Genomic DNA, 13,913 nt, shown 5'->3' with positions numbered 1-13,913 from the left:
ACCCCATCTGGTGCTGGGGCCGCTGGGCTTTCCTTGGGGCTTGGAGCCCATCCTCCTGGTGCTGGGCGCTGGGGGCTTTCCTCGGGGCTTTTGGAGCCCCTCCTGGTGCTGGGCCGCTGGGGCTTTCTGCGGCTTGGAGCCCATCCTGGTGGTGGGGACCTGGGGCTTTCCTGGGTGCTTGGAGCCCATCCTTGGTGCTGGGGCCACTGGGGCTTTCCTGGGGCTTGGAGCCCCATCCTGGTGCTGGGCCACTGGGGCTTTCCTGGGGCTTGGAGCCCCATCCTGGTGCTGGGCCGTTGGGGTGCTGGGTCTGGGTCTCCCCCCAGCCACCAACTCCAACAGCAGGGGCAGGCTTCGACCCCCAGCCGCRCCCATTTCCTCCACCCCCTCTGGGGCTGTCCTTCCACCCTCCTCGTCCATTTCCTCCTTCTCCTTCCCACATGTGGCTGGAGGACCCATTCTTCTTCACCTCGGCCGGTTCTCTCCACTCTCCGCCGTTMGAGCCGTTGGATCCATTGCTGCCACTTCCGTGGCCGGAGCCCCAGCCGTGGGAGGAGGACTTGGGCCCCTCTCCCCAGCTCTGGGTTTGGTTCTGCTGGGTCTTGGCTGGCCCGTCGTCCCAGGTAGGGGAGGACTTCTCCTCAGGGACACCCCAGGATTGACCTCCACTCTTTGGGCCATTGTTTGTGGTATTGGGGCCTTGGGCCATGGGGTCCCCCCAGCCACTGACGGAACCGTTGGGGGCCTTGTTGACAGGCTGCTCCCCCCAGCCTGAGGGTGGAGGGCCTCCCCAGCCTGAGGGGCCTTCGCTCTTGCCTCCGGAGCCCCCWGAGCCTGGCRTCTGAGATGGTCCTAGGTTGGGGTTGGCTCCCCCGTTCCGGGGATCCGGTGGGGATCCGGAAGAGGGGCTGTTGGAGCCCCTCCATGTGTCCCCTCCACCGCCTCCCCTCATCTCGCTGGTCTTCCTCTCGTTGGCGACACGCTGCTCCTCCATCTCCCAGGAGGTGTGCTGGCGGACGGGCGTCTGGCCCCAGCCTGTGTTGCAGAGCACACGGGGGTCCAGGTCCTGCCGAGGCAGGGAAGGGGGGCCTCCGTCCTCGCTGCCAGTCTGATCCCTGCGATGGATGCGCCCCTCGCTGCCACCGCTCCCGCTACCCTCACTAGCCGGGGCCGGGGTTGGCTGGCCCCAGGAGCTCACCTGCTGGTCCTGGGCTGGGCCATCTGAGGAATCCCAGCCTCCTTTGACCTCTCCTCCACCGCTGGAGTGCTTCCCCCAGTCTCCTCCCCAGCCTCCTTCTCCACTGCCACTCCCGCTGCCAGAGTGGCCCCAGCCGGACATGCCTCCGGAGGGTGCTGAGTCCCAGCCTGAGTTCTTGGAGGAGGAGTCAGCGGATGTCTTGGTGTCTCCGTTGCCCCAGACGGAGCTCCCTGAGTCTCCGTTGAGCTGGGAGGACTCAGTAGGGGACTGGCCTCCCCAGCCGGGCAGACCGTGGATGGGGCTGAGGGGTTGCTTAGTGTGATGGCTGTTTTGTCCGTCAGTGTTAAGGTTGGGGTGTTCCATGCTGRTGAAAGACACATTCTTATTGGAGGACGGGGCATCAGGGCTCATCATGCCTCCCCAGGTGCTGCTGCTGTTGTTCTCGTCCCCTCCCAGGCTACCGTTGGGTGGTAGTGAGGCGGGGTTCGGGCCACCTCCAGCCCCCTCTTGCCCCAGCACGGGCCAGGCCGAGGGGTTGGCGTTGGGGTTCAGGTTCAGGCTAAAGCTGGGCTGGGAGTTCCAGCTGGGTGCTCCTCCACTCCGACCCATGTTGGGCCCAAGGCCGTCGGGTTTGGCTCCCTCAGTGGGGCCCATGGTGATGGGGCCTGGTCCGGAGCCCCAGCCCCTGCTGCCGATGGCTCCAACTCCCTGGCCACRGCTAGGCTGCATCATGCTAGCTACGTTAGCGACGTTAGCTTTGAGAGAGGAGGGGTAGTGGGCCTGCTGGCTAGTAGCCCCCGCGGCCATGCTCATGTTGCTGCTGGTCTCTGGGTTCGTACAGTCAGCGGCTGTGGCACATTCTGGAGGATTCGCTGGTCGGCTGACGCTGCTGCGACTGATGGAGGGCCAGGCCTCYGTGTCGCTCCCGTCGATGATCACTTGATCCCAGCTACTACTGGTGGTGGTGTTGCTGCGGTCGGTGGCTGGTGGTAAGGCTCCCCAGTGGGGATTCTCATACTGGGCACCAGGACCACTCTGGAAGGGCAGGTCTGGAGGAGAAAAAGAGAGAAAGTTGTATTTATTTAACCAGGAGAAAACATTTGAGAGAGAGACAGAGAAACAGAGAGAACACCATGTAATAAACTCCTTCAGCTCCTGGAAGAAGTCATTGTACTGTATCTCCTTGGTTGGTTAAACTGTTACCATCCGACTTGGCGGCAGTGAGAGGAGAGCAATGGTCACGCTCTCCTGGTCTGTTCTCCAGTCAGATGCCTGCCATAATCAGAATGTACAGCAGACCATGCTCCATATCCTATTAGCTATGGCATATCCATATATTCCTGCTTTGGTGCAGTCAGATGTGGAGTGACTGGGTGAGAGATAGGAGCCCTCCCTCTCCTACTTTCACTCCCACTAGCCCTCCTTCCTTCCTAKTCTTCCTCTATGTGAGTGGGTGAAATGGAACACTCCCTCCCACCTGCTCTCTCCCTCTCCCCTCTTCCCTCCCTACTCTCTCCCCCTGAACTGAGAGGCCCATTAGTCTCCATGTAGTCTCCCCTAGCTGTGGCCGTGAAGGSAAGCCCAAGTGGAAAGCTGCTCATTTATTGAAATGAAACCAAGATGGCTCCTCATCTATCACTCCCTATGCTCCAGCAGGTCCCCACAAAGCACTACCAGGTCTGGGCTGCTAGACACAGCTATACTCCGACACTGTGGAGACTGCAGAGTACGCACATTAAAACTCTGCTGTCTTCAATTCTATATTTCTTTCCTTCACACACACTGAAAAAACTAAATAAAATAAATCATAAAACAGCATAAAAATTTATAATAATCAGAACACAAAAAAACGCTCCTATTAATATATGTCCTCACACCAAAAGAGGGAGAAAAACAAGATATACACTACCGTTCAAAAGTTTGGGGTCACTTAGAAATGTCCTTGTTTTTGAAAGAAAAGCACATTTTTTGTTCCTCGTCAGTCTATTCTTGTTCTGAGAAATGAAGGCTATTCCATGTGAGAAATTGGCAAGAAACTGAATATCTTGTACAACGCTGTGTACTACTCCCTTCACAGAACAGCACAAACTGGCTCTAACTAGAATAGAAAGAGGAGTGGGAGGCCCCGGTGCACAACTGAGTAAGAGGACAAGTACATTTGTTTCTCAAACTAGACACTCTGACGCCTCACAAYTCCTCAACTGGCAGCTTCATTAAATAGTACCCGCAAAACACCAGTCTCAACGTCAACAGTGAAGAGGCGACTCCGGGATGCCGGCCTTCTAAAGCAGAGCTGCAAAGAAAAAGCTATATCTCAGACTGGCCCATAAAAAGAAAAGATTAAGATGGGCAAAAAAACACAGACACTGGACAGAGGAACTCTGCCTAGAAGGCCAGAATCCTGGAGTCACCTCTTCACTGTTGACGTTGAGACTGGTGAGTGYAATAGCCTTCATTTCTCAGAACAAGAATAGACTGACGAGTTTCAGGAGAAAATTCTTTGTTTCTGGCCATTTTGAGCCTGTAATCGAACCCACAAATGCTGATGCTGCAGATACTCAACTAATCTAAAGGCCAGTTTTATTGCTTCTTTAAATCAGCACAACAGTGTTCAGCCGTGCTAACAATTGCAAAAGGGTTTTCTAATGACCAATTAGCCTTTTAAAATGATAAACTTGGATTAGCTAACATAACGTGCCATTGAAACACAGGAGTGATGGTTGCTGATAATGGGCCTCTGTACGCCTATGTAGATATTCCATTAAAAATCAGACGTTTCCAGCTACAATAGCCGTTTACAACATTAACAATGTCTACACTGTATTTCTGATCAATTTGATGATATTTTAAATGGACCATTTTTTTTGTTGATTTTCTTTAAAAAACAAGGACATTTCTAAGTGACTCCAAACTTTTGAACGGTAGTGTAAGTCTAGCCCACACTGTGCAACATAGCCTCAGCCTACAGACACACAATACTCTCACTAACACCGATGAGAGAAACCAGTCCCGGTAACAACTAATAATAGGCTCATTTCATGCCATGAGGCTGTAATGAATCAATGAGAGGCAGCTAATCCAATGGCCTTATTAATGCTGCTGGAGAGAGGAGGTGGTATTGATCCACCAACCACCATGCAAAGCCAAGCCAACCACTAAACTGGTCTTATCTACAGAGAGGACCTAAGAACACTACTGTTCCCACTCGCCTTCATTACTTTAGAGCAGGGGCGGGGCCCATTTTAATTTCAATTGAGTAAATTCAGACTACATAGAAATGAGACTGACCTCAATCCTGCTTATGTTATGAAACTGCTCATTGTTGAAGGCTGTATTATAATATATTTGTTTTTGTAATTCACMAATCCAATAAGCTCATCAATTGTCATATCAAAAAGAAAGGTATCCCATTGCTAGCTATATTATCTATGACAAAAGCATTCAATGTCAAAGTTGTCTTAGACATTTAGAAAACGTATAGCCTCRGGCTTTCCTTTGACGCGTCACGGAATTTTWWATTAATATGCGTTTGTGTGAAACAGTCGGGTAGGCCGTATTTGGCCATCACCTCGTTTCAAATAGAGATTCTTACCTTCTATTAGCTCGCTATTGGAGTCCATTGGATTCTATCAGATCGTTCCGTGATTTGCATAATTGCCTGGAGTTTATCCATCACAGATAAAGCTATGGTCAACACAATCCTGTCAAATAGTGGGGGGACTAGCTTCCGTTTGAGACGCACTGACTGACAGATATGTGGTTAGGCTTAAGATACTGCGCAACACGCCTCTGAGTCCCTCCAAATGCAATTTRCCCCTCAACATACTTATCTCTTCTTCTCAGACTGCCTTATCACAAAGAGTCGTCAGTGTGTGTGTGTAGAAAGGCACTGACACACACACTGTAGGCTATATAGCTCTACGCATGCACACACACAACCTGCAATCAGCTCTACACTTCCTAGAAAGTGTAACCACAGAGGTACCACAAAATTCCCATCTCAAATCCTAACTTCCAACAATGTTGCAAAAGATTTCCCATTAAAAGTTTKTCCTATTACATTTTTGGTGAGCAGGCTGTTCGGTTCCGCCTCTCCCACCCCCCCTCTCAAAACTGCACAAATAGAAAACATCTGGGGCATCTAGGGTCAAGCTGAGCTGCCCGTCCAAGACACATCATCCCACAATGCACAGTGACAGACCAGCATGCATTAGGCTGAGTGATCCTTATGTAAGCACACCATGGATCCTTATGCAAGTACCCTATATGCTCTGTTCAAAAGTAGTGCACTATAAAAAGGGAATCGGGTGCCATTTGGGACAACTTTTCTATGGCTTTGTTCACTTAGGAACACATATCTCCATACCACATTGATCGTAACTCTCCCTTGTTACTCACCGGGACTATTTAATACATCTTAAACCCACAACTGAACCACAACCACCATCACTTCCTCATGGCCTTCGAGAAACAAATGCATTAAAGTCAGTACACATAACATCTAATGTCAGTGGCCAGCGCCCACAACAACCAAAGAGGTTTTGCATGATTTGCATATTTTAGGAGTCGTTCCAACAGAGAGCCCTGTGTGGGTGTGGGAGAGTCAGTGTCTTCGGCAGGCTTTTGCTTTGGTAGGTTTGGCACCGTTTCAACACCATTGTTTTGTTGCCGTACGCCTGCCTGCCTTTCAGTCAAATCGGAGAGTTAGCTAACCGCTAACCTAACATAGAAAAGCTCATTGTGGGTGTTGGCGTCAGCAAAACAATGTCAATCCATATACCTGCAAGGCGGCTAGGTTTTTGTTTATATGTGAGAGGAAGGAGCGAGAGAGAGGACGACAGCACCAGCGGTTCTGACGCACACTAGAGTCGCTCCCCCCCCCTCTCTCTGGGTCTCTTCAAGCCCGCRGAGCAGCAAGGAACGCCATTTTATCAGGCAGACCTGAAACTCAGCCAAGAGCTCAGAGGCTGCTGCCTGCAGCAAGAACGTCTCGCTCTGCCCTCTGCTTTCTCCCTCTCATTAAGTCGCTCCCCCGCTCTCTCTCTCGCACACATTTTCTCTGAAGGGGCATAAAAATAGGTTGCATGATAAATCAATCACATACTACACAGAAAAGCGTGCAGCTCAGCCCTATTTTTTTCCGTCACTGCCTGTCACGGACAACTCTACGAGCAAAACAAAATAAAAACCCTGGAGTAGAGAGAGAGAGAAAAAGAGAAGAGKGCTGACGGCAGCTGTAAAGAAGGGGGTCAGGGGTTGAGCGGAAAAATACCTGAAGAGAGGTGGTGCTGCTGCAACACCATGCTGTGAGGCGCTACGCAGAGCGGGGAGACGCGGCAGCCATCGCCATCCTCCTCCATTCAATATGTCTGCTACTGCTCGCTGCAAAGCGTCGCAACTGCTTACTTGACATGATGCCAAGAAATTGAGGCTGGCTGCGTAGTGTGTACGTGTGAGTCACTGTGGGTTTGTGTGTGTGTGTGTGTGTGTCACGTCTCTTAGGTCTACTCAACCTTGCCCACTCTTTTCCTTACAACTCTGTACAACCTTATTTCTGGTAGGCATTCCAATAGATTAGTGAGAAGTCTTCCTGCTTTGGGGAAAAAGGTGTGTGTGAGAGAGAAACGGGGGACAATACCAAAACAACAAGGGAAAAAGGGGACAGTTCTATTCCATCTCTGTTTGCGTTCAACCGTCAGTAAGTCTAGCTGCTTCCATTCTGGTCCCAATTAGGAGGGCAGTGGGTACGATTGTGCACGCTGAATGAATAGCGGCGWCAGAAATAAAAACAAWAGGGCTTCTATTCTTTGGTTCTGCTGCWGCTCCCTGGCACCAAAYATGCAGTGCTGTGAGAGCACGCACACACTACATCTATCTGCATCAACGAAAACACTTCACATACCAGCTCAGCTTCCTATCATAGAGCACTAGTCCACTACTCAGAATAAGACAAGGCGACAGTGATGCTAGTAGCCCTGCCGGGGAAACAACTACCAGGAGATCAAGCTGCTGCTGATAAATGAGGATGCTGCTAGCAGGCAGCTCACATGGGGAACATGGGCAGGTAGCCAGAAGTTAGACACCGCCTTTCTCTCCCTATGAAAGCCAGGGTGACAGGGAGAGGGGGAATGGGGGAGGGGTTGACAGTGGCAAAGGAAGAGAGAGAGAGCGGAGAGAGAGTATGTATGAAGAGAAAGAAAGACACGGTGCACCAAAAAGGATAAAGTGCCTGAAGCCAACATCATGAGCAATAGCGTAGCCTTGGAGCTAGCTGTGAAATGCAGCCAGGAGCCACACGAATGGGACCGAACCGGATGCCATTATTCTCCCATTCATTCAACACCGCCAATCCACCACATTATCTCCAGCCAAACCGCACGGTGACGCACCACAAGCAGTAAACYCACCATTTAATCCCCTTTGTCCTCAAAATAGACCCTCTTTCCCCTTTCAGGAACTTCTGAGTTCCGGTCTCRGGGATCAAAAGATTCTGGTTAGTTTTCCAGAAATGGAGAGACAGAGAGAAAGGGAGTGAGAGTGGGKACAGGAGGGTTTAAAACCGGASAGGTAGTTTCCTCTTGGTTCCCTGGCAGAGTKTGGGCTAATGAGGCCACTAGGGGCTGGAGGGGAGAGCGAGCGAGAGAAAGGGGAGAGCGAGCGCGAGAGAGAGGGGAGAGGGCTGGCATTCTCTCTAGCCTAGTCTGGCTCGAGAACGGCATGTGCTTCAGCCAACTCCATTGACTAGTGCAGTCATTGTCATGCATATACCTCTGAACATTGTTCACTTACGTGGCCCTGACAACGATGATCAAAGGAATCGCCTTACAGCTAAAGCACATCAGGCAGGGAATACCTGGCTGAACAGTCATCAATGGGACGTGTTATGGATTGGTCTTTATCCGCAGACAAAACAATAGCATCTGGAAGTGGAATCAAAAGAACAAATATGCCACCTCACCCAGGCGTTTGAAGACAAAGCCAAGGGGCCAAATGAGAAGGGCGGCAGGGCCAAGGCGTGTTAACAACATCTAGCCAACAGTATGCCTTCTGCCCACATGCTATGTCACCCGGGGGCTTAGGAGACAGAGCCATGAATGAACCAGCTGTTGTAGACCACTGAGTGCGTTTCCCACAGCATGGCTTGCATCTCAGACCCCCACTGTAGCACCTGCTATGCTACTAGATGAAGGGTTGTAATGCCATCAGCTGTTGTATTGGAGAGAGTGGGGGGGGGGGGGGGGGGGGGGGGGGGGGGGGGTTGAGATTGTGTCTCAAGACATTGGGGTGTGGAGGTTGGGTTGTGTCTAATGAGGACCACAATGGAAATAGGCCTACGACTTACGTGTTTGTGTCCATTTCGATTTTTAATGCATTGCTGTTCTCGCACTCGAGTCATGTGCATTTTAAAATGGTCAGACAAAATGTATTCATTATTGAATTGTTTGATTGATTGATTGATTGTGTTGTGACCATCCAGGCCTACAGTGTGTATAGCCAGCTGAGCCTGTGGGCAGACAGATGTGAGAGGATGTATCTGGATCAAGGCAGTAACTGACTCCTGTAGTACAGCCACAGCAGGCCTCTGGGGCTGGAAGCGCCTGTGTCGTCTGTGTACCCTCTGAAACATGATGACTACACCAGCAGGGAGGTCAAAGATAAACTGACCCCAAAGACAGAGCTCATCTACATACACAGTCTCTCACATTCAGCCTGGGGACAAATTAGATTGGCCCATGTTTGCATGAATTTTGRACCATGCTGGCAGGAAAAATGACYTTTTCCTCCTAAAATTGAGAGAACGCAGCTAGTTACCAAATCAAATGCATACTTCTCAATACTGCATCCATCCAAAATCTGTATTCCTCACTGTCAGTGCCAAGACTAATGCTGTATCTCTTTCCATAATTGGCAGTGGAGTACAGCAGTAGAAAAATAAGCTATTCATGGTATGACAAGGCAGACAGCCAGAGGGAAGAACAGTTGATCAGAAACCCCAGGGACTTAAAGCCTTCCCRAGCATGGGCCRCTCCTGCCTGGGGCCGTGTTGTGCAGAGGGCCCCTGGGAGAGTTGTCCAGCCAGTCAGTTAAAAAAACAAAAAACGTTGGATATCAGACCATCAGTGTGTGTGCTTGAGTGCGTATACACACACTGTGTGTGTGGCGACATGTCTCTGCAATGCCCTGTGCTGCCCAGGGTTCTGCAGAYAAATTCTGTTTACAGTGAAGCTGCAGGCAGCCCCCTCAGAGTAAACATGTCAGTCAGTAATGGAAGACAGCACCACCGAGGAGGAGAGAGAATAAAAATGTGAACAGACACCGGAGCAAGCTCTTCCTCCGTCTCGTCCTCTAAGTGTCGTACAACAATTCACGGRGTGCTCATCTGTGTATGTTCTGCATTMAAAGACAACAMATACTAGAGGTGTTGGTTGAAAAACCTTCCATTGGGATGTGAAGAGAAAAGCTGCAGGGTCGAGGCTTAAAAAGGAAGACGGTAGGCTAACATAGTGGTTCACCAGATAGCTTGCAGAGACAGCACGCCTCCACTCCCTCACTGGAGGAAAAACAATGCTGAGAGAGATCTACTCAAGGCTCATATTGTTTGTCCACTCAACTCTCTCTTGTTCTAAATTAAAGCCCACTGGCAGAGTGGGTCTCTTGGCCTGACATGTTTCTCTACGCGGTCCACAGATCCGGTCACTGGTGAGTTCATTAAAAAATGTGACCGCGAGCGGTACAGGTCCTGAGTGCTCTCCAGTCTCCACAGCACGTACACTCAGCGGCTAAACACAATCACGGCCATATTTCAATAGCGTCAAGCTAAAGCCTATCTGCAGTGCACAGAGCCCCTGTAGAAACACAGTTGAACCAATGGGTCAGAGTGGAGGAGAATCTGAGTGTAACACACCATCATCAATTCCCTAATGTCAGTGGACTAGTACGGAGCGAGAACAGGGGTAGTATCACCTGCCCTGAGTAACACCAAGGTTTCGGACTGACCCACAGATGGACCCATCATACGAATTTGCGATTCGCCCCATTCTTCCTCTACCTGTTGCAGGGCTCTAACACTGCGACAATTTTACTCGCATATCTGKCTTAAATATTTTGCTGTCAACCTGGAATTTGAATTCTAGCGCACCTAGGGATTTTTGGGATTACAGCTTTAATATCTCAAATACTATTCATTGCGCTCCTAAATGTATTTGTGTGCTCCTACAATTTTTCAAGTTAAGCGCACACGTGTGCCTTGTAAAGGTCAGGGTAGAGCCCCGTGTTGAACAGCCTCACCCATCTACCATGATGACCTGTGACACTTCATTTCATGGGACCAATTTAGTAACATCAGCTTCTCTATCAAGTTACACGGAGAAACGGGCCACATTCCTACTGAGGAAACAGATCTAGCCAAGGGTAAGATGCAATAAGCAGGGAACTGACCTGTGTGGCGCTTGCCTGCGGAGGAGGAAGAAGCGGGGGCACCGGGGATGAGCGGGTCAGAGGCAGGGGTCACGGTGAGGCTACTCAGGGCTCCGGCTGGCAGTGGCTGACCCCTCTTCAGTAGCTGCTTGTGCTCCTGCTGGCGGAAACGCGGGGGCACCTCACGGGGCGGGTAGCGGGGGCCTGAGGACGACGACGGCGGAGGTGGGGTCAGCTGCTGTGGTGTTTGCTGGGTGCTAGGGGGGGCGCGCTTCCCATTGGTTCTGACTGAAGAGGAGTAGGAGGGGGGATGTGAGGCCTGGGGCAGGGTCACACTGGTGGTGGGGTGGTGGAGGGGACCGGGGCTGGGCTTAGCTGGCTCTGGCACTGGAGGAGGAGGCAAACACAACACAGGAAGCAAGGTATTAGCTAATGCTGCACAGCACACATCACTAATCCACTGTACTTTACAAGACAACATTGTTGGTTGTAGCACCCAGAGCACCCTCTGCACATGAGCTGTGCACTCCTGAATGTGTTATCATTTCCCTGATCGAGTATGACATGAACACACTGATCATTTGAACTGATGTTCATAGGTGGATTTGAACTGATGTTCATAGGTTGAAACATCAAGCGACCTCTAACCCTAGAGCAACCAGGCATGGTTTTATTCTCCAAAACGTTATACCCCAAATATCTGACACCCGTATAACATGTATTGAAAACATATCCCTTAAGGAGAAATCAAGCGAAACGTGGTTAGTAATAACATGTACTAACCTTCCTTATGAGCCGACCTGTGCTTGAACACCACCGACAGACAGCCCAGACAACATGAAAGGGCAGGTTCTTACACACACACTCACCTCTGCCTGACCCTGTGCATTCCTCTGTCTTAGTTCCCCAGAGAGAACAGCCCTCTAATCAAGCCTTGCCCAGACTGAGTGGTATTAGTAGTCGGTACTAGCAGGACCTACTGTGTCAGCCTACTGTGGCTAAAGGAGCTTAGCTGAGCCCTCTGGGTGAGCAGGAGGCTGAGGCTGGACAGGCTAAGAGCTGCCCGCGAGGGCTGGAGGGGAAACGGCACAGAGGCTTACGGAAGTGTGTGTGTGTGTGTGTGTGTCCGCACCAAGGCTTATGTAGCACAAGTGTGTGGGTGCGCATTACGCAACTGCATTGGAAAGAGGTTAACACCCTGCATGTGTGCTCACTGTCCATGCTGAATAGAAGAGCATGGCAGCCATATTGTCTCTCAATACTTTATGACCTTCATGAGCTGCTACCTCAGTGTGGTGAATGTGAACACTGTTTGTTGTGGTTCTATACTCCCTAGGTGGCTACAGAGGAGAATTCATAGGCTGCTTTTAAAAACAACAGGCTGGCAGCTATGCCTCAGGGGGGAAAAAAGAAGAGAGAGAGAGAGAAGACGGGAGAGAGCGAAGGGATTGGCACAGGAGAGATGCAGATTAGCAACCAGGCAACAMATCTCTCACTCTTCTGGGAACACAGGAGACACTGTCAGGACTCTGTCACGACACACATGAACACATACAAATGCACACAATGACATTTGAGGTCATATCATTCTGACCAATTAGGACAACTGCAGCTTTTGTCATTTTTTCATGTTTACCAAGTTGTGGCTCCAGAGAAAATCGAGCAAGAAGCTAACAGGGTGTGACTGTGTAGAATCCCACACGTGAACAGTTGAGGCCTGATGTGGCTGACTAGCTGTCCTGTGCTGCAGCAGCGGGGGTTAAAGCAAACACTGCAGGCAGGCCCACGTATTCCCTCTGCCTGCCAAAGGCCTGTCCCACTGCCAACACCGTTTCTATAAACAGAGCACCCTCTGCACATGAGCTGTGCACCCCTGTGCCTCTGACACACACACACACACACTCAATATACTTTCAAATATACGCATACACAACTAGGTTCTCTCGCTCATAAACTGCATACTGCCTGCTGATCTACCTCCATCTCTGGTCAGAGCTGGCCCCTCCAGCAGCAGGAGCTAGCTAGCTGGTTGGGCGCTGTAGCAGGCAGCTGGTGACGCACATATCTGATTAAATTCAGCCTCAGCCCGCCTGACGCAGTCACAGCCAATCAGCAGGCAGGGTGCTGTGTTCTCACCACGCACCCCCCTCGGCTCTCTCCCTCTCCTTCGTCCTGCGCCTCTCTCCTTCCTCGCTCTTGCCTTTTACAATGTCCACCCTCTCCTGTTTTGTTTCACCCTTCGCTCAGCCATTCCATTCTCTCCCTTCAACCTGTCCCTCGCCCTCCCTTRTATTCTCTGGTGCTCCCTCCCCCTCGTTCATCCAATTCAGTCTCTCTCATTGTTCACCGCTGCTCTGAATCCATTAGAGGAAGCAGATGGACTGCTGGGCTGTTACTGGGCCAGCAGCCTCTCACACACACCCTATGAATCACAGCTTCTATGACGTAGGGGGAGGGTGTGCGGGTGTACATTGTGAGTGTGGATATCCCACATTATGTGAGTGTATCTGAGGGGGGTTGGTTGGGTGTGTTTCCAGTCTATTCTCCAGTAGCCTCTGTTTAGGACAACACTGGTGCTTTTACAACACAATTAAATAGCTATTAAAGCACTATGTTGTGCGTGTAAATGATCAGTTTATCTGGTCTATGATGGGAAATTGCTGTTGTTATTCCAGCCAGCTGGGTATTGTGTATCCATCTTTGGAATAATCTGCATTTAATAACTCAGTGAAAAAGAGTGTACTCAGGAGAGAGTAGCTGTGTGTGTGTGTGTGTGTGTGTGTGTGTGTGTGTGTGCACACGAGCGTGTGTGTGAGCATGAATGGCGGCTACGATACGACGTCTTTCGGCTCTAAATAAAAGAGATCTAGCAAGACATTACTCCTTTTCTTTGAGGGAAGAGTTCATTTTTAATCCATAACGGACGCTAAAGCGCTTCGCGGGAGATTTCCGAAGCGAGGGGAAACCAAATCCCTTCACCAGGATGAGAGAAAGCGATATCAAAATGCTGTGTAGTCAAGTTCTCTAGCGCCATCATTTGTGAGAGAGAACTTTTTTTTTTATATATATGGGAGATTCACCTGTATGTCTGATGGGAGAGATAGCAGGTGATACGTGTGACATTGTCCTACACCAAAGACTTAGAGGGGAGATTGAGAGATCGTAGGAACACCCAGAGCAAGAGGCAAAGTAAAGGGAGAGAATGAAAGATGGAATGAATGGAGAATGAGAGTCAAAGAATGGTATAGASAATTCGAGAGAGCGCAAATGAGAGTGTGAGAACGAGAGAGAATGAAAG

At 50.4% G+C, this 13,913-nt stretch overlaps 1 protein-coding gene across 1 annotated transcript in view; it reads right to left on the bottom strand.

The window, feature by feature from the left end:
* The window catches only part of LOC111969415 (trinucleotide repeat-containing gene 6C protein), an 82,844-nt gene that overhangs the window by 42,117 nt on the left and 26,814 nt on the right, over positions 1-13,913 (bottom strand). The window contains 2 exon segments of the mRNA XM_070445392.1: positions 3-2,247; positions 10,637-11,002. Coding sequence (XP_070301493.1) covers positions 3-2,247; positions 10,637-11,002 — 2,611 coding nt within the window.

The sequence above is a fragment of the Salvelinus sp. IW2-2015 genome, linkage group LG1 (genome assembly GCF_002910315.2).
Source record: "Salvelinus sp. IW2-2015 linkage group LG1, ASM291031v2, whole genome shotgun sequence".
Taxonomy (NCBI): domain Eukaryota; kingdom Metazoa; phylum Chordata; class Actinopteri; order Salmoniformes; family Salmonidae; genus Salvelinus; species Salvelinus sp. IW2-2015.
The sequence above is the reverse complement of the archived record's forward strand: the minus strand, read 5'-3'. Positions and strand labels throughout refer to the sequence as shown.